The 18875-nt window shown below is 39.6% G+C and overlaps 1 protein-coding gene across 9 annotated transcripts in view; it reads right to left on the bottom strand.

Annotated features, from left to right (window-relative positions):
• Positions 1-18875, bottom strand: part of pde10a (phosphodiesterase 10A) — a 218907-nt gene that overhangs the window by 126552 nt on the left and 73480 nt on the right. For all 9 annotated transcript variants that reach the window (XM_069931573.1, XM_069931577.1, XM_069931571.1 and 6 more), the window contains 4 exons: positions 14858-14907; positions 8122-8265; positions 5566-5721; positions 1839-1889 (listed from right to left, as the gene is read on the bottom strand). In XM_069931573.1, coding sequence (XP_069787674.1) covers positions 1839-1889; positions 5566-5721; positions 8122-8265; positions 14858-14907 — 401 coding nt within the window. The remainder of the gene's footprint in view (positions 1-1838; positions 1890-5565; positions 5722-8121; positions 8266-14857; positions 14908-18875) is intronic.

Genomic DNA, 18875 nt, shown 5'->3' on the forward strand with positions numbered 1-18875 from the left:
TACACATTATTGAAAATTTTAAAAGGAGTTCAACACAAAATCAACTCCATATATTTAAATGAACTCCAAGTCCTGGATATCGCTCCGTGCCAGGTCACTACCGTGGACTTCGTTTGGAGGAGTCATGGGCAAAGGGCGCACTACGCTGAATTGAGCTGTAGTACTGCGATAGATCAGTGGTTCCAGAGATCCACGCCCCCTGTTGGTACAGGGAGTCGGGAGTGTGTTTTAAAGTCCCTGTCTGTGAAGTGTGTACACGTGCAGGAGAGTGGGGTAGGGTAAGCAGTCATTGGTATCGGAGTCCCTTATGCCAGATGTGCCTGCTAGCACCGTTATAGTTTTTGTCAGTACTGTGTAGAAGACAGGTGGCCACATGTATTGGAGTAAGAATTGAGTCCGATATGAATGTCTATATAATTATTTAGTAGTAGAGAAATTACATATTTTATGTTCAATAAGGTTATATTTGATTCTATCACTTATGTCCAGGCTCATCTCTCTGTAAACCCATCTAACCCGATACTTCCCAAACACAACAGCATGCACTTCCTAAAACAATCGATAACCACTGATGCTGTCGTATCCTGACACCCCTACCACCTGCATGAAATGAACTTTCAAGCCCAGATTGGTCTAATCAGCGATCTTTGTGCACATTGCAGTACTAAAAATGAGATGTTAAGTCTTACAAGTGATGAACCAAGAAGAGAAAGCCAGTCTCCAAGTTTTTCCCTGGCAGAAAACTAGCAAGTACTGTAAGGAGTATAGATACAAGTGTTGGATTTATGAAGCACATGGAACATTTTGGCAATTTGATTTAAATGGTGGTAAAGAGAGGATCATCTATTTTGGACAAAAAAAAGTGTATTTTTGTCCTTTACCAAGATGGTATAGATTTTGAAGTGCAGCTTGCTGACTTTGCATGGGGTTTTTTTTTGAGCCAAGAAACATATGCATTGGGAAGAATTGAGTAAGTATTAGGCTTATCATAGATACTCATGTAATCATGAAACCAAGCAATAGTCTACCCCCCCCCCCCATCTTTTTGGCCCAAAAATCTTGTTTTCCTATGACCCACATAAAAGTCAATCTCCCAATATTTGGCTCCAACTGCCTGCCCATTTGAGCACCCAACACATCAAATGAGCTCCGGATGTCCCAACCACCCATCCATTTGAGCTCCCAATGCCCTGACTGCAGAACCTTGATCTGGCCACCTGCCGAATGCAGCTCCCAAGGCCTTGACCACCCACCCATTAGAACAGCAACTGAGGCTGCTTGTGATGCCTCGCCCATCTGAGCTCCAAAACCCCAAACATAGATCTTCACCTTGGCCACCTGCCTATCTGAGTTCATGATGCCGCGAACGCACTCATCACCCAGTCATGTTCATCCGCACTCCCGACGCCTTGAACAATGCAGGTACTTACTGCAGTCAAAAGTTTGACTTGTGTAAAAAGTTGAACCTCCAAATTTAACGCAAAAAATTGGTCCAATAATTTGACAATTTCATGATTATTTACAGGATGTGTGAAATATTACTGACAGTATTTAATTTTGGGTGCAGTCAGATGAGTGAAGAATTTGATAGATTCAAGGTAAATTGGGGAACATTACTGAAAAAATGCACTTTCACGTGCTTTGAATATTTTAATTTGGAGTGAAAACCAATGATTATACCAGGTACGCCACCTAAAATTTATGTCACCCTTCATCTTTCATTTTGTAATGCATTACTTCAAACTATCTACATTGGTAATTGACAAGTTTATTTTAATTTAGTTATATTTTAAGTCCTGAAAAATCAGATACAGAATAAGAAAACACTGAAATCTTACCTGGATTTGATGTATTGCCACCAAAGCCCATGCTAAATTTGCAGTGGCAACCTGGAGAAAAGAGCACCAAAGAAGGTCAACGAACATTGTCCAACTCAATTAGGATAACATTTCTGTTCACTTCTCTAATTTTCATTTCTTAAATACATTTCCTCAGCAAATGCTCGTCATTCATTTATTAGTCTGGAACAGACTATTTGACCTCAGAGGAATTAACAAACTAATTCTGATGTAATCCAAAGTCTACTGACATGATTCATTTTGGATGCTAATTAGAAACAGAACTTCGGGTGAATTATTACTTTCCTTACCCAAGGGTGCTGATCAACAATAGTGGCTTCTTTAAAAAAACTGTCGAGCTCAGGTTTCTAACTTTACACAAATTATTGTTCTGGTGTTGGTGCTGCACAATTGCTCAGAAAAAGGAGGTATAAGGCGCTTCTTCTGTCCGATAGCCTACAGGTCACCCTTGGAAAAGGTGTAGTACCTGTTTAGCCTCCCAATCAGGGACACATGAAGCCATGGATTCCAGATGGTGGATGATTTTTACAAACAGATTCTACAAATTTTGGAATTTATAGTTGTAAAACTAAAAACACTGGGCAGATGAATCTGCTGATCAATAGCCAAGGGTTAACTGAAGAAGATAATAGAAAACCACTTCAGTATTTTTCCCATATATAATCATGAACTCATCATCAACAACAGCCTCAGCTCAGAGGAGTCTTCACCGAAGGAGAACAGGGGAGGTAACAACTACAATTTGGAGGGACAGAGATTGTGATGGATGGAGGGACATGATCACCCAATGCCGAATGGCAAGGCACTTTAATAAATGATTGCTTTGTTACAAACAGATGAGCATTCACTCAGTTATTTGTCTCACAAATATTACAGTTTCACATTCTCTTACTGTGGCAAACAAGAATATAGAGGACCCCAAAACCCAGCAGCAATAAAAAATCACCAAGACAAATTGTTCCTTAAACAAAAGTTGCTTTTAATTTTCTTTAAACATAATAACAGGATCAAACTTTAACTTATTACTATTAACTTAAGTCCTTTCTAATTCTAAATGCATGTGTATTGGAAGTGTTCTGACCATCGGTTGAGGATGGAGATCTTGTCGCTGAGGAGGACTTCGCCGTCTGAGCTGCGCAGAGGGCTTTGGACTTGGGGTGAGGGGCCGTACACCGCCTTTAGAGCCTCGTAAAAACCCCTGAAGTCGTCAATGTCGGCACTAAGCTGGGTTCATTTGGCGAGGCTAGCCAACCACTCATTTTGGATCTCCCGGAGTTTGCGCTGAAGTTGGCTGCATGTGAGACAGAAGGCTCATTTTTTCTCTGGCCAGGAAGGCTTTGCAAGGTGAGCCTGGTGGCCTTTTTCAGTGCCAACCGCTCAGTCCAAGAATCCACCCTGCTCCAGCTCCCTCAACAGTCCTTGAGGATAGAGCTGGATGAGGTCCTTACCTGGGAAGAGATATATAAGGCAATTGAACAACTGAAAAGTGGCAAAGCAGCAGGTATGGATGAAATCCCCCCCCCACCACCCCCCCCTCAGAGGTCTGGAAGGCTGGCGGCAAAGCTCTGCATATCAAACTGCATGAGTTTTTCATGCTCTGCTGGGATCAAGGAAAGCTGCCTCAGGACCTTTGTGATGCCATCATCATCACACTGTACAAAAACAAAGGCAAGAAATCAGACTGATCAAACTACAGGGGAATCACGCTGCTCTCCATTGCAGGCAAAATCTTTGTAGGATTCTCTTTAATAGACTAATACCTAGTGTCGCCGAAAATGTCCTCCCAGAATCACAGTGTGGCTTTCGCGCAAACAGAGGAACTACTGACATGGTCTTTGCCCTCAAACAGCTCAAAAAAGTGCAGAGAACAAAACAAAGGACTCTACATCACCTTTGTTGACCTCACCAAAGCCTTTGACACTGTGAGCAGGAAAGGGCTTTGGCAAATACTAGAGCACCTCAGATGCCCCCCCCAAGTTCCTCAACATGGTTATCCAATTGCACAAAAACCAACAAGGTCAAGTCAGATACAGCAATGAGCTCTCTGAACCCTTCTCCATTGACAACGGCGTGAAGCAAGGCTGCGTCCTCACACCAACCCTCTTTACTATCTTCTTCAGCATGATGCTGAAACAAGCCAATAAAGACCTCAACAATGAAGACGGTCTTTACATCCGGTACCGCACGGATGGCAGTCTCTTCAATCTGAGGCGCCTGCAAGCTCACACCAAGACACAAGAGCAACTTGTCCGTGAACTACTCTTTGCAGACGATGCCGCTTTAGTTGCCCATTCAGAGCCAGCTCTCCAGCACATGCATCGAATCCACGCTGCTGAAGATCCAACTGCGCTGGGTAGGTCACGTCTCCAGAATGGAGGACCATCGCCTTCCCAAGATCGTGTTATATGGCGAGCTCTCCACTGGCCACCGTGTCAGAGGTGCACCAAAGAAGAGGTACAAGGACTGCTTAAAGAAATCTCTTGGTGCCTGCCACATTGACCACTACCAGTGGGCTGATATCACCTCCAACCGTGCATCTTGGCGCCTCACAGTTCGGCGGGCAGCAACCTCCTTTGAAAAAGACCGCAGAGCCCACCTCACTGACAAAAGACAAAGGAGGAAAAACCCAACACCCAACCCCAACCAACCAATTTTCCATTGCAACCGCTGCAACCATGCCTGCCTGTCCTACCAAAGGACTTGTCAGTCACCAACGAGCCTGCAGCAGACGTGGACATACCCCTCCATAAATCTTCATCCGTGAAGCCAAGCCAAAGACAAAGGCATGTTTATGAAATGTGTACATGTTCAGGAAAGTTCTTTGATTCACAGTACAATCATTCACTTCTCACTCCTCCAAGTTCACCAGTGTCAGGCAATTCTTATACTGTGCACAGGCTCTGGTGCTTAAAGGTAATTGGTTACCACTCAGGAAGGTTCTCGTTGGTTTCAGAGAGTTATCCTCCGATAGTCACTTCATTATCTTGCTGAAGAAACTTGGGTTTTCCAAATGATAACATCTTCCAGGTCACTACAGAGTTCCTCTTGTTTTCCTTATTTCAAGAGAAACACTCCAGCCAGCCATTTCTTCTTCTAAGGACTACAAGGGTTTTCAACAGTCTGGACTCAGAACTCACAACCCGTCTTCAAAATGTGGTTTTACAACAAGTTGCCAGCTTGCCATGTTGCAGACTCAATTGTCTCTCTCTCTCTCTCTCTCTCTCTCTCTCACTCAAAAAAATCCTGTTTGTTCTTTCAGCTCTCTCTGCTTGTCAAAACCAAACCTTCTTGCAGGGCTCCAAACCCAATCCTTGAAAGATCTTATCAGCTGCTCCATGTAAATTGTTCCATTTGCACCTATTTCTGAAGTTCCCAAAGCAGTTCCATTGTCTTTTGCAAAGCAACTGGTGCCTGAATGTCTGGTTTCATCAAAGCTCTTGTATTTTAAATGTGAAGTATATAAGTATCTGCTTGTGAAGTGAAGTATACTAAACCCCCCCCCCCACCACAATCTATTTATTTTAAAAACATATTTATATAATATATATCACCCTTAACAGTGTTTTCTTGGATTCACAGCTTTTTTTTCCAGAGAATTCATCCTGAAATGTCTTTGGGCAACTGACTCTCATTGCCCAATTATGCAGTTCATCTTTTTACATGTTCAAATATCAGAATGTTTTCAAAATCTACAGTTGAAACTAACCTTCTGTTGATTGGCATCAAAAGGATCTTTGCCGAGATATCGATGCAATTCCAAAACACCTATTAATTCATCTCCGGCGGTGATTATTGGTATGCAAAGAACAGATTGGATAGGAGTCGCAGAGTCCAGCCCTGTTCCTTTGGGAAATCGTTTATCCTAAAAGGAAGCCAACGAGAATAACCATACAAATATAATAGACAGATCTTCAGGAACTCTCTGAAATGAGAATGTTTTTAAACTAGTTTTTCACTATCTGGGGACCATTAGTCACAGTCACAGTCTTGAACTGCTGCAGTCCTTCTGGTGAAAGTATCCCATGGTGTTATTGGGTCAGGAGTTCAAAGATTTAGACAAGTGGTTCTCAACCTTTTTCTTTCCACTCACATACCACTTTAAGTATTTCCTATGTCATTGGTGCTCTGTGATTAGTAAGGGACTGCTTAAAGTGGTATGTGGGCAGAAAGAAAATGGTTGAAAACCACTGTTTTAATCTTACCTAATTGACTCATTATGTGCACGTTTTCATAACTCCAAAGGAAATGGGCCAATGACAATTTTTCTCAGCAAAAAAATTCAGTAACAATAGGGTCTAGAGCAGTGATTCACAACCATCCCTTCCCACTTACATACCACCTAAAGCAGTCCCTTACTAATTACAGAGCACCGATGATATACGGATTACTTAAAGTGGTATGTGAGTGGAAAGAAATAAGGTTGAGAACCAATGATATACATTTCCAAATATGAAAAGTTTGCGGCATGGAGGATAAGTGGTGATGCTCTGAAGCGTCTCTCCCATTGGACTTCTGAGTAATAAGGATTGTGTTTTGAGAGATGCTGTTGGAACAAATATGGTACACTGTGCACTGGTGATGCAGAGAAAGAAGGTGTAGGGACATTGATGGATTTCAGTCAGGTGGCTTATTTTGTCCTGATGGCATCGAGTTCCATAGAAATATCAAAGCCACACTCATCATGAAAAGTGAAGAGTATTCCATGAAGCTCCCAATGTGCCTTGTGAATGTCAGAAAGGGTTTGGGGTACAGTGAGTCATTTGCAGCAAGATAGCAAACCCCTAAACTGCTCTTGTAGTCTTGGTTCTGAGCTATCTGATCTAAGTAAGTTTCCAGTCAGTGACTACTCCAGAGATGTTTATCAGCTTGCAAGGACTCAGCTATGGTAATACCTTTGAATGTCAATAATAGTTCTTAGACTCCTTTTTGTTGGAGAAGGACTGAATGTAACTTAATACTATCAGCTCGTGCCTGAATTTGTTTAATTCTTGGTGCTGTAGGTGTGGGCTGCTTCATCTCAGTATTGGCACTCTCTAACACACAGAAAATCAAATGCATTATTCCTTCGATTTGATGGATGGTATCCTTTTGTCCACTGAACTTTGTGATTACATTTACCCAGATTTTTACTGAGGCAGATTAACTGATGAGCAGGTGACAATAAAAAGAAAAATGAACAATAAGTGCTTTAATGAGCATATTGAATGGAAAAGAATTGCTAAGATTTAATCTCTTACAAATGAGACTACAGATTTAATAATGGGAAATAAGGAAACAACTGAGACCTTAAACAAATAAAACATAAATAATGAAACAATCATAAAAGTTCCAGTAGCAAAGGTAGAGCATTATTAATGGAGGAAAGCTACCACAGTTGACAAGACTCCTGGACTTGATGACGAACATCTTAAACGTAGCTGCAGTGATAGTGAATACATGGTTTTCTAAAGTTCCCTACATCTTAGAAAGCCCCAGACATAATGCACCTGTTCAAAGGAGAGCAAAGCAAGAAACTACTTTCCAGTCGGAAATAATGTCATTGGGTAGGAAAAGCTAAAATTCATTACTACGGAAGAAGTTGCAGGATAATTATAAAATCACAATATAATCAAGCATAGTCAACATCATTCTTGGCAAGAGAAATGAATTGGAGTTTGGATGTTCAGAGCAGTGTGGAAAAAGAGGGACCAGTTGATGAACATAATGGGATTTCTGGGCAGTTGTCAAGGAGTCACAAAATCTTATAAGCAAGGTAAGAGAGCATGGATTCTGTGGTTAGATCTTAGCATTATTAAAGGACTAGATAGATGATAGAAAAGAAAGTTAGGGCGAATGTGTCATTCAGGTTGGCAATCAGTTAGGTGCCACAAAGGTAAGACTGAAGCATCAACTAATTACAATCAACATTCATAAATTATATGAAGTGATCAAGCAATATTATAGAAAAATTCTGATAGTACAAAGATAATTGGAAAAACTAGGAGAAAACAGATAATCTGCAAACCAGAAGTGCTCAGATGTGGCACTATATAGACTTTTAGCAGTAATAATAAATCCTTTGTGTTGTAAATTGCTTGGATACATGGATACATTTGGTTTTTAAAAATTCTTTGCTTTTTCATTCCTTTGACGTCATAGATTTAATCCTGGACACGAAGCTTCTTGTTCTCACTTTTTCTGGGGGGGGTTGAACAATGTTGGAGTGTCCCACATATCAACAAAAGTCTATTCTGTTCTGAAAACTTATCATTTTCACTCTTACCCCAGCAATATCTTCTATTAATAATGTCTTCCTGAACTTTGCTACATACGATGCTATTGTGGTGCCATATCCAACTTGTCCAGCAGGAATAAGTCGTTGTTGTTTATCTTTTAATCCCATTGGAGTAAACAAGCACAGTGATTGCTGGAATTAAATAAAAATAAATCAGACCCTCCTGATTATGACTCAACACTTCAAAAAATCCTTATTTCAATTTTTCTCCAAATATTTGTGGAAAGAACGTAGGAGGCAAACCTCCTTTTGTCTTTTCTGCTATTTGTTAAACCATGGCTGTTTTAGAACCTATATTTCTTGTAGTCACTAATATCTTGAAACATTCCTTGGATTGTGTTGACAATGTTCATCAGCCTGTCCTCATCAATCTTCTTCATTACCTCTTTAAAAAACACTTAAATGTGTGAGACACGACTTCCCTTGCCTATCTAAATAATGGTAGGTTCTGTCCTTTAGAATCCCCTCCAGCGTGTGCATCAGGACTGAGAGAAGGAAGTTGCCAGTGTAAAGAGAAAAGGGGAGTGGCGGTTAGACAAAGGCCAGAACATTATAAGTGGACCAAGGAACAGCAAGGATGATGGATAGATGGAGCCAGGTTATTAGAGGGAGAGACATAGAGTTGAAAGACAGGCAGGAAGATGATAGATGGAACCAGACAAAGGAAAATTTGGCCACATGGCACAATAATTGTTCCAAACCTTCTCTGAGACTACATGCCAAATCTGTTAAATCAACAAATGCCTAACTACTGCGTTCTGCATCCATTCCGAACTCGTCAATTTCAACTTCATTGTCAAGTTTCATCTTCACTACGAAATTCCAACTTACTTGTCAAATTCATTCGGACCATTTCTAACACTTCTCTCCTTTTTTGGATCTGTCTCGATCTCAGGAAACAAACTATCTGCCATCATTTATCGACTTCAATAACTACCTTGACCACACATCTTTCCATGCTGCCTCTTGCAAGGATGCATTCCCTTTCTTTAAATTTCTCCATCTGCGCTATGTCAACTCTCAAAATTAAGCCTTCCATTCTTGGGCATCTAAAATGTCCTTTTCCCATAAATGTTGATGGCATTCTAATGTCTCTCTACATTTGGTGGCATGGTTAGCGTAAGGGTTGACACAATGCTGTTACAACGCCAGCAACTGGGGTTCAAGTTGAGTTTAACATTCTCCTTGTGTTTGTGGGAGTTTCCTCCAGTTGCCTCCTACCCTTCAAAACGTATTGGGGTTGTAGGTCAATTGGGTAGCAAGAGCTCGTGGGCTGAAAGGGCCTGTTACCGTGCTATATGTCTAAATTAAAATTTCCCAGACTGCTGCTCTCACATTTTTCCCTCTAAAGAGAGACACAAGAGTTCCACTTGTCCGCACCTACTTGCTTCTACATGCAGCATATTATCCTTCTTCATTTCCATGAGGCACAACAGGATCCAACCATTAGCTACATCTTCCCTCTCCATATTCCACAAGAACCACTCTCCTCATGACTCTGTGCCCTGCAAATCCTTTCATACCCACCCATCTCTGACTCCTGGCATCTTTCCCTGCATCCGCAGGCGTTCCTGCACCTCCTCCCTTACCATCATCCAGAGACTCAAATAGCTCTTATAGGTGAGGCAAAGATTCACATGCACCTCTTTCAACCTTATCTACTGCATTTGGTACTCCCCATGTGGATTCCTCTACATCAGTGAGACCACGTGCTCCCTCGATGACCGATTTGCAGAGCATTTGTGCTCTGTCTGCAATGGCCATCCTGAGCACCTGGTTGTTTGATACTTTTACTCCTCTTACCATTTCCACACTGACCTGTCCATCCTTGGCATTCTACACTGCCAGAATGAGACCCAATTGAAATTAGAGAAACATATCATACTCTGCCTGGGTAGTCCACACCTAAATGAAATTTCTTATCTCTTCTCCATCTTCTTCTATCATACCTGGTCCTCTCATTTTTTCACCTTTCCCACACAAACTGTCCCACCACCACCAACCCCCCCCCCCCCCACCCCTCCCTCTCATAGTTTGAACCACTGACTATGCACACGTTTTCCCTTCTGGTTCCATCTGTTCTCACTACTACCTTAATGGTTCCCATTATCACCTTTCTTGCTATTCAGATTCAAATACAAGAAGTCCTTGTATCCAGCAGATCTCTCCACCTTCATTCCTTCCCACATGGCTCCATCTGCATTTTTGTCCTAATTGTCTGCCTCCACCTATCACCCAACTCCACTCCTTCCCCACATGGCTTTATCAGCCCATCATTCATCTCTCCTCAGTCCACCTATAGGCCCCTTTTACTCATCCCACTGTCCTCTTTATATTGGTCATCCTCCCTCTGATGCAGGGTCTCAACCTGAAACGTCAACAACTGTTTTCCCCTCCACAGTTGGTACTCAACCTGCCAAGTTCCTCCAGGTGTATGTTTTTTACCTAGAACCATTAGAAGCAGTTCCAAGGAAAGTCACCAGCCTACCTCCTGGGATGAGAGGATGGTTCTACCAAGGATGAGAAAACAGTTTAGGTCTACATTCGTTAGAAGAATGAGGGGTGACCTTATTCAGACATTAAATATCTTAAAGTGGCTTGATGTTAGGAAGTTCTAACATGGGGAGTTTTGAACAAGTAGACATAATAACAAATGACCAGTTATTTAAAACTAAGGTAGGCAGAATTTTTTTTTGGTGAGGATGTGAATCCCTGGAATTATGGTGGAATCTGGATCATTGGAATTATTTAGAGTGGAGGTTGATAAATATTTGTTAGATTGGAGAATAAAAGGAATGGAGAAATAACAAAGGACAAGTTGAGGCCTGCAAAGATCAGCCATATTAAATTGCAGGGCAGTCTTGAAAAGACCAATTGTCTACTCCCGGTCCTATTTCCTTGCGTTCCAGATCTTCCTGATTTCAGACCCCAAATGCCATTTTTAAAAGGTGTGGTTAAGAAAGTATCTGGTGCATTAACATGAGGCAGAGAGGAGGAGATTATAATGGAATAAGATTTTTTAAAAATGCATGAAGCACAAGAACTGCAGATGTTGGGAGGGATTTCAGGCAAGGTTGATTTTCCAAAAAAAAAAGGTCCCAACCCAAAATGCTGACTTAACATTTTTCTTCATGAATGCCTTCAGATCTGCTAAATCCCACTAACTTTTTATTCTTTGAACACAAAACTCTTAAACACAGAAAATGTAGCAAGCAATCAGCAGGTCAGGTAGCTTCTGTGGAAAGATAAACAGAATTAACATTTCAAGACAGAGACCCTTCTTCAAAAGGGAATTCTGATGAAGGATCTCAAACCAGAAAATAGGATTCAATTCATGATGCCCATTAGACAGAGGAAGGATGATAAAGACCAATAATACTACCCAGCATTTGGTCCATAGGCACAGACTGGAAAATCTTAGGTGTCCACATAAAGTACTACTTAAATGTGCAGAAGATTTCTGCCTGTAGCACCCTTTCAATTTCCTCACCAATTGAATTGTGCTTCTTTCCATTTACTTTTTTCTATCGCTATGCTACTCTGATTAATACAGAAACATACCATATCAATATCTTTTCCACAAATAAATGGCAATGAAATACTTAATTACTGAATCATTAACTCATCTTTGCATTTATTAGGGAGGAATACAAAGACACATGGCATCAGAAGAGATGAACATACATGCAGAAAATAGGGAGATAAAAGCTGAATTTGGAGAGATTAACCAATGAATCTGAATAAATAGTAATCAAACATTTTCAGTCAGGGTAGAAATAAACAAGACATATATTTGGAAAAGAGCAAGACAGTTCATGTTCCTACACCAAAGAGATAATTAAAAAAAAATCTTAACATCCATGAACAAGTTAATTTAATATTGATGGTAGAGAACATTTTTGCTCAAATGTGTAATCAGAAAAATATCTGTGAAGTTTAAAGTAAAACTTGAATAAATTAAAAAAAAATCTGGCTTGATTGATTTTATCTTGCAGAAATAGCAGACAATAGAATGGTGAATGCTAATAGAGGACATAAATAAAGTGCAAAACAGATTGTAAAATGTCTAAAACAGAAAACAGTTAGAAGGAATGAAAAGTAATAATTCTATCCAGAGGAAGGAGGAGTACAGCATTTTCAAAGAATTTAGTCAGTAAAACATAGAGAACAAAGATATGGGTGTACATTCTGATCTTGCCTGATCTGGCCCTTTGCATATTCTCACTGTAAGCACCTATTCACAAAGCCACCTTTGCTTTAAACATCCGTGTGTTAAAATATTGTCCAGGCCTTGCTATCCAGGTTATTCAACAAAGTGGATCATTCTACAGGCATCAAAGAGGCATCAGATGGATTCACTGAAATATTTTCAATTGTTTCCAATAATCAGAAATTAACTGTTGTACTTGTAAATGGTCTGGTTGGTTTTGGTGAGAAGTCATGTTTTGCTTTTCAATAATGATAATGAAATTATTGTCATATACATTGTACAATGTGCATACCTGAATGTACCAAAAATCTTGCTTACGGCGGCTGAATATTGTATTAGTTACAAATAGAGGAAAATTGTGTACAATCTTAAATGCACACATTAAGACTCTTTTAATGGAAAGGAATAACACATTCCTGTATCTATTGCACTCATGATTTGTGTGGGTTAATATAAATTATACAATTTGCCTGGGAGATTGAATTGTAAACTGAAAATGCATTTTGACACGTGATAGTACACAAAACAAAAACTCCACCCAAAATATTTCCACAGATCAGCAATTGCTACTAATCTAATTTTCAGAAGGCTACAAAATAAAGACCTTGTGTCTGTTTGGAATTCATGAAAAATCATTGGATTAGATTAATCTGATGCACTGCTTGCACTAAATACTCATGCTATTCCTGTGGCAACATTTACTTTATGTGGTCCCATACTCCTCTAGCCTTCGCTTGTGCCTATTTTACAAGGCAGATTAGTCCACAATCGAAGAGTAGGCCTCAGGAGATTAGTCCTTTGAACTGTTATTTGTGTGTTTTTGATAAAATCTCATTGATCTGAAATGTTACCCTCTTTTTTTTTAAAAAAAGAGATTTTTGGCATTTCCAGAATTTTTTAAATTCTGAATTTTGCTTCTAGACAACGAAGATTTTGATTTATGTACACCTCAGCTGAAAACGTGTACCGTTTTTCACATATAACCTATTTTTGTGATTTCCTATCATATTTTAAATCTACTTTCAAGCACACAAAATTAATTTTCTGCATTCGCACATGGACTTCTCCCCTGCTAATCTTGGTGCAGTCAGTGACGAACATGGTGAAAGGGTATCAGGGCAACTGAAATCCATAAATGTTAGCTGACTATTGTTGGGACACTGACACAAGAGGCATCAGATGCTGAGTACAAACAAAAATCAGATGGAAAACACTTTTGGCTCAGTTGAACTAACGCAATGTGTCAGCATCATTATGTGATTAAACATGGTAAATTCAATAAGTTAATTTAGTGTTTCTTCAACTTTATATGTGATACAGCAAATCTGAAATTATCTTTGTGTTCAGCTTGATGTTATCTATCATAATCCCCAATTTTTTTTTCATGAAGGAAACCGTTTGAAAAAAATTGTTGTCCAGTGTAATAATCACATCAACTTTTGAGGCACAAAATCATCAGTTTTGTAGATATAGATGCCAATCATGGTTCCAATTTATCTAAAATATATTTCATTATCAGCAAGCTTAATTACTGGATGCTTTATTTTGCTGTGAAACCACGTCTAATATTAAAGCATTCTGACACTTTAGTCCAATGATTGTGTCCATGTGCCCTTCACTTCGCTTGGCCTATTGAAGGAGAGTACTCTGAGAATAACAATAAAATTATATTTTAAAGTACATTTAAAATATACTTTGTTTAGTCTGTTAATGAATAGTATTTGAAATAAAACATATTCATCTGTCATTAGATATTTTAAAAAATAGTACAATGACAGGATACAATGACTCCCTGGCAGTCGCTCCAAAACAGTTACAAATTGCAGTAGTAGGGTTATGCAGAAGGAATGATGTGGACCATGGTGAGGTGCTTGATAACAGTTCATATATGGACTGCAAAGATTAGTTGCATGCATTTCATTGACAGGTTTTGTTTTCTTGACTTTTTAAAGTGTTACATTGATAGCCTGTGTTCCTTCGGCATCTCACTGTTATCTTTCTACGAAAGTCAGATATGTTGTAAAGTATTACATGGCATCAAAGTAAAGATTCTTTAAAAGAGAAAATTATGTTTCACTAGTATCTATCTTGCTCATATATATGCTACTAAATTTCTGTCAAAATTGATGGATTAATGTAGCATTTTAATCTGACTGGTCTTTTTAACTAATGGTTTGTGGCCTTTAAATCTAATCTAAAAATGTGAAAACCCATCTTGGCATCAATGAAATCATTGTTCTATCTGCACAATTATCTCCTGAAATTATCATTGAACAATGCAAGAACATGAAGTAATATAGGCAAAATTTGGTTAATATCCAAATTTATATGACTAACATACGAGTTTAGGAATGGAAGGTACTTCTACTTCTCTATGCCAACTTGGGAGACAGCTACAAATGGAAAATTGGTTCACTACCATTCAACCATATCAATATTGACATGGCTTCTAAAACATTCTGATATTCTCCAAATCCACATTTCTTGCTTGGTCACGTGTTGAGCAGTACTCACTTTGTTGCACTCTCCGACAAAATAAAGTTCAAAAGTGTCAGCAGTGGTAGCTGTAAAGAGCAACAGAGAGAGCAATTGTTATGGCAATGCAGAAAGGTAGAAATAATTACGACAGTTACAATGGTGCAGTGAATAATGCGGTTTGAATTTCCTCTTCATTGAAATTTCTGAAATGAACAACAAAAGCATAATTAAAAATGGCAATCAATTTTCATGTTGTTAGAAATATAATTTTCCAGTTCCATAATTTGTGAAGGAAATTGGAGGAGGCAGAGAAAACCCACTCTGTTGCAGGAAGAATTTGCAAACTCCAAACAGAGGAAGGTCGAGCCTGGGTTGCTGGAGATGAGGCTGCAGCTCCACCAGCTGTGCGGAAGTGCTGCCCTGATTCAGAATGCTCTCACTGAGCTAAATCTCACACCAATTCAGAGAAGGACAAAATCAGGATCAATGGGGAAAAGACAGGGATTCTCTAAACTCACAGTCTCAACTAAATCCTATGCACGATCACCCTTTTTATCTGCTCATGTCTCAAAGTGATCGGAGGAAGAGAATTTTTGGAAAAAAATAAAGGAAAAAATGCACACTGAAGGATCAGGATCTGTAAGACTTATGTCCTTGTAATTTACCAAGAAACAGATGGGATAAAATTGTAGCCCTTAGCTGCCCAATGTAGACATTAGCTAATAGAATATAAATTTCTGTGAATCTGATGTCAGATATAGACAAAAGTAGGAAATGATCACAAATTTTTGAGAGCGATTAGAAAACAAAATGGGTTTTGAGATGATGATTGAATGGTTTTGTGGTCACCATTACGGAGGTTTATTTTATTTATAAAAGATTCACATTATTCCGTTAACTGAATTTAAATTCTCTGGTTAACCCTAGTTTACACATTGTCATCACCACTTGAACTTTCTATTCCAAAGTAAAGCGAAAACACAAACATCACTTGTGCAGAAGCAAAGCTGACAAGAACTACAAACACACCAGTAGCTCGTACTATATATGCAGTATAACCTTTGTTATCTGGAATTCAAGCAACTGACAAAAAATAATTGAGGAAAATAAACAAGAATGAATAACATTTAAACACGTTTAAATAAGCAAAATTGCATATTCTTTGAATTTGCACATAAACCTTTGGTGTAGATGGGAACAAATATTCAGCCAGTGGAGCACCTTGGTCGTGCTCTGCTCATAGCAGCTGTTTGAATTAAGTTTGAGTGTTTGAATAAAATGGCGCTGCCCAGGATGAAGACCTGGTTGATGTCTCTCACTGTTGGGCTAATTTTCTTAAAGTTTCTCCTTATCCCTGCTAAGTAAGAATCTTTATTTTTTATGAGAATATTTTTAAATATATTAGTAAAGCTTTATTGATAAATTTGGGAGAAGAAGGGGTTAATTATGATGGCGGCATGATTAGTGCAGTGGTCACTGCAACGCTGTTTGAATTCAAATTTTGTAAATTACGGGAATTACCTGATTAATGTGAACTTTACATAATTAGGGAGTACAATACAGATTTTTGTCAAAAAAATTAACATTTTGCACTGTCTTTTGTCTTTTAAACTGTTTATTCTTAATGCTGATGTTTTAGTTAGGCATTGTAAGTGTGTGTGTGTGTGTCTGTCTGTCTGTGTGTGTGTGTCTTCTGCCAGCTTTACTTCTTCTTGCCTCTGTGAGACCAGCTGAGTTCCTCCATACTTTGATGAAACGTTTCCCTTTGCTACATCAATGACACTGTTTGACCTACTGAGCTTCTATGCATTTTGTCTTTTCACCAAGTTCCTCTAGCATTTCTATGTTTTCACCATGTGCAGATGACACTTCTCCCCTCTCGCATTACAGGAGGGGGTGCAATCTTGGAAAATGGTCTACACCATGATTTTTTACAACTCAAAGCCATATCATCTGCACCATGCATCAAGAAACATAATTTGAAAAAATATGGTGTTTGTTTACTTTGCTTTTTGCACTTAAGCTATGTAAAATTGAACTTTATTTAGCAGCTCAAAATTTTATGTAGTGATTTGTGAATTCTGGAAGGGCGAATTTCTGTTAGCTGAGTTGCAACATGGAGGGTACTGTGGTGACATGTAATTACACCACAAGGTCACCAGGGGTCATCCCAGTGACCTTGTATATAAAGCAGTCCAGAGCTACAGTCTAGCCTTCCAGGTTTGTCTTGCAGAGAAACAAGACCTCTTAGTGTACATATTAGTTTATTAAAGCTGTCTTATACTCGCACTGTTTTGGTGGTTATTGTCAGTACAGGTACCTATATTGAATAAAAGAATGAATATCATGGATCTTTAGGGGAAAAACTTTCAATTAATTCCAAAGGATATTATTTGTATTCCAAAAGATCAATATAATTGGAATACATTTCAACCAGTAGAAGTGAGAGTGTCAGCCTACTTCACAGAAATAGACTATTTTGCCCATGGTCCATGGCAGTATTTATAAACAACATGATCCTTTCCACAATCTCAAACCAAGCCTTCTGCTTCCTTCTTTTCCAAGTTCATAATTTATTTTTAAAAAAAGGCCTTCATAACAGCAAGATCTACATTTTTATCAGAATCAAAATTTATTGCCATGAACAAGTCATGAAATTCGGTGTTTGGCGGCAGCATCACAGAGCAAACATTCATATTATAACCATCTTACAACATTACTATATATAAAAAAAGTGCATGAAAAGTAAGGCAGTGTCTTTGGTTCATTGATTATTCGGGAATCTGATGGAAGTGGGAAAGGAGTTGTCCTTGTGCCATTGAGTGTTTGTCCTTAGGCTTCCGTACCTTTTCCCCGATGGTACCGGAGTGAAGAGGGCAGGGTCTGGATAGTGAAGATCTTTGAGGATAAAGGCTGCTTTTTTTTAAGACACCATCTCATGTAGATGACCTCGATGGAGTGAAGTCACTGACTTTATCAAGACCTGCATGGATGAGTGTGTGCCCACGTGCACGTATCAGGTGTTCCCCAACCAGAAGCCCAGGATGAATCAGAGAATTTGCAACCTGCTGAGGGTAAAAACAAGGGCGTTTAAGGCTGGGGATTGGGATCTTTACAAGAAGTCCAGGTTGTGGAAGGTCATATCTGAAGCAAAGTGACAATTCCAGAGGAAGCTAGAGACAGAAACAGACACATACCAGGTATGGCAGGGAGTGTAGGCCATTACAGCCTACAAAGCAAGGGTGAATACTACAGATGGCTGTGATGCTTCATTACCTGATGAGCTGAACACCTTCTCTGCCCGCTTTGAGAAGAACCAAACAATCTTACTAGAATCCCTGAAAAGGCTGAAGACCCTGTGATATCTGTCTCTGAGGGCGACGTCAGAACATCATTCAAGAGGGTAAATCTTCGCAAGACGTCAGGCCCTGACGGCATACCTGGCAGGGTACTGAAAATCTGCGCCAGCTAACTAGCTGGAGAGCTCACGGGCATTTTCACCCTCTCACTACTGCAGTCAGAGGTTCCCTCCTGCTTCCAAAGGGCATCAATCATCCTGGTACCCAAGAAGAGTATTGTGAGCTGCCTCAATGACTACCGTCCAGTAGCACTAACTTCTACTGGGATGAAATGTTTTGAATGTTCCCAATGTTGAGCAAGTCTAGAACCAGGGGTCACAGTTTAAGGATAAAGGGGAAGTCCTTTAGGACTGAGATGAGGAAGAATTTTTTCACTCAGAGGATGGTGAATTTATGGAATTCTCTGTCACAGGAAGTGATTGAGGCCGGTTCCATAGCTATACTTAAGAGAGAGTTAGATTTAGAACTTGTGACTAGGGGGATCAGGGGGTATGGAGAGAGAGCTGGAACAGGGTACTGAGTGGATGATCAGCCATGATCAAAATGAATGGCGGCGTAGGCTTGAAGGGCCAAATGGCCTACTCCTGCATCTATTTTCTATGTTTCTATGAAAGGCTGGCCATGGCCAGAATTAACACGTACCCAAGCAAAGATCTAGATCTGCTGCATTTCACCCATCATCATAATCACTCCAC

This window comes from Narcine bancroftii, chromosome 4 (assembly GCF_036971445.1).
Source record: "Narcine bancroftii isolate sNarBan1 chromosome 4, sNarBan1.hap1, whole genome shotgun sequence".
NCBI classification, from domain to species: Eukaryota; Metazoa; Chordata; class Chondrichthyes; order Torpediniformes; family Narcinidae; genus Narcine; species Narcine bancroftii.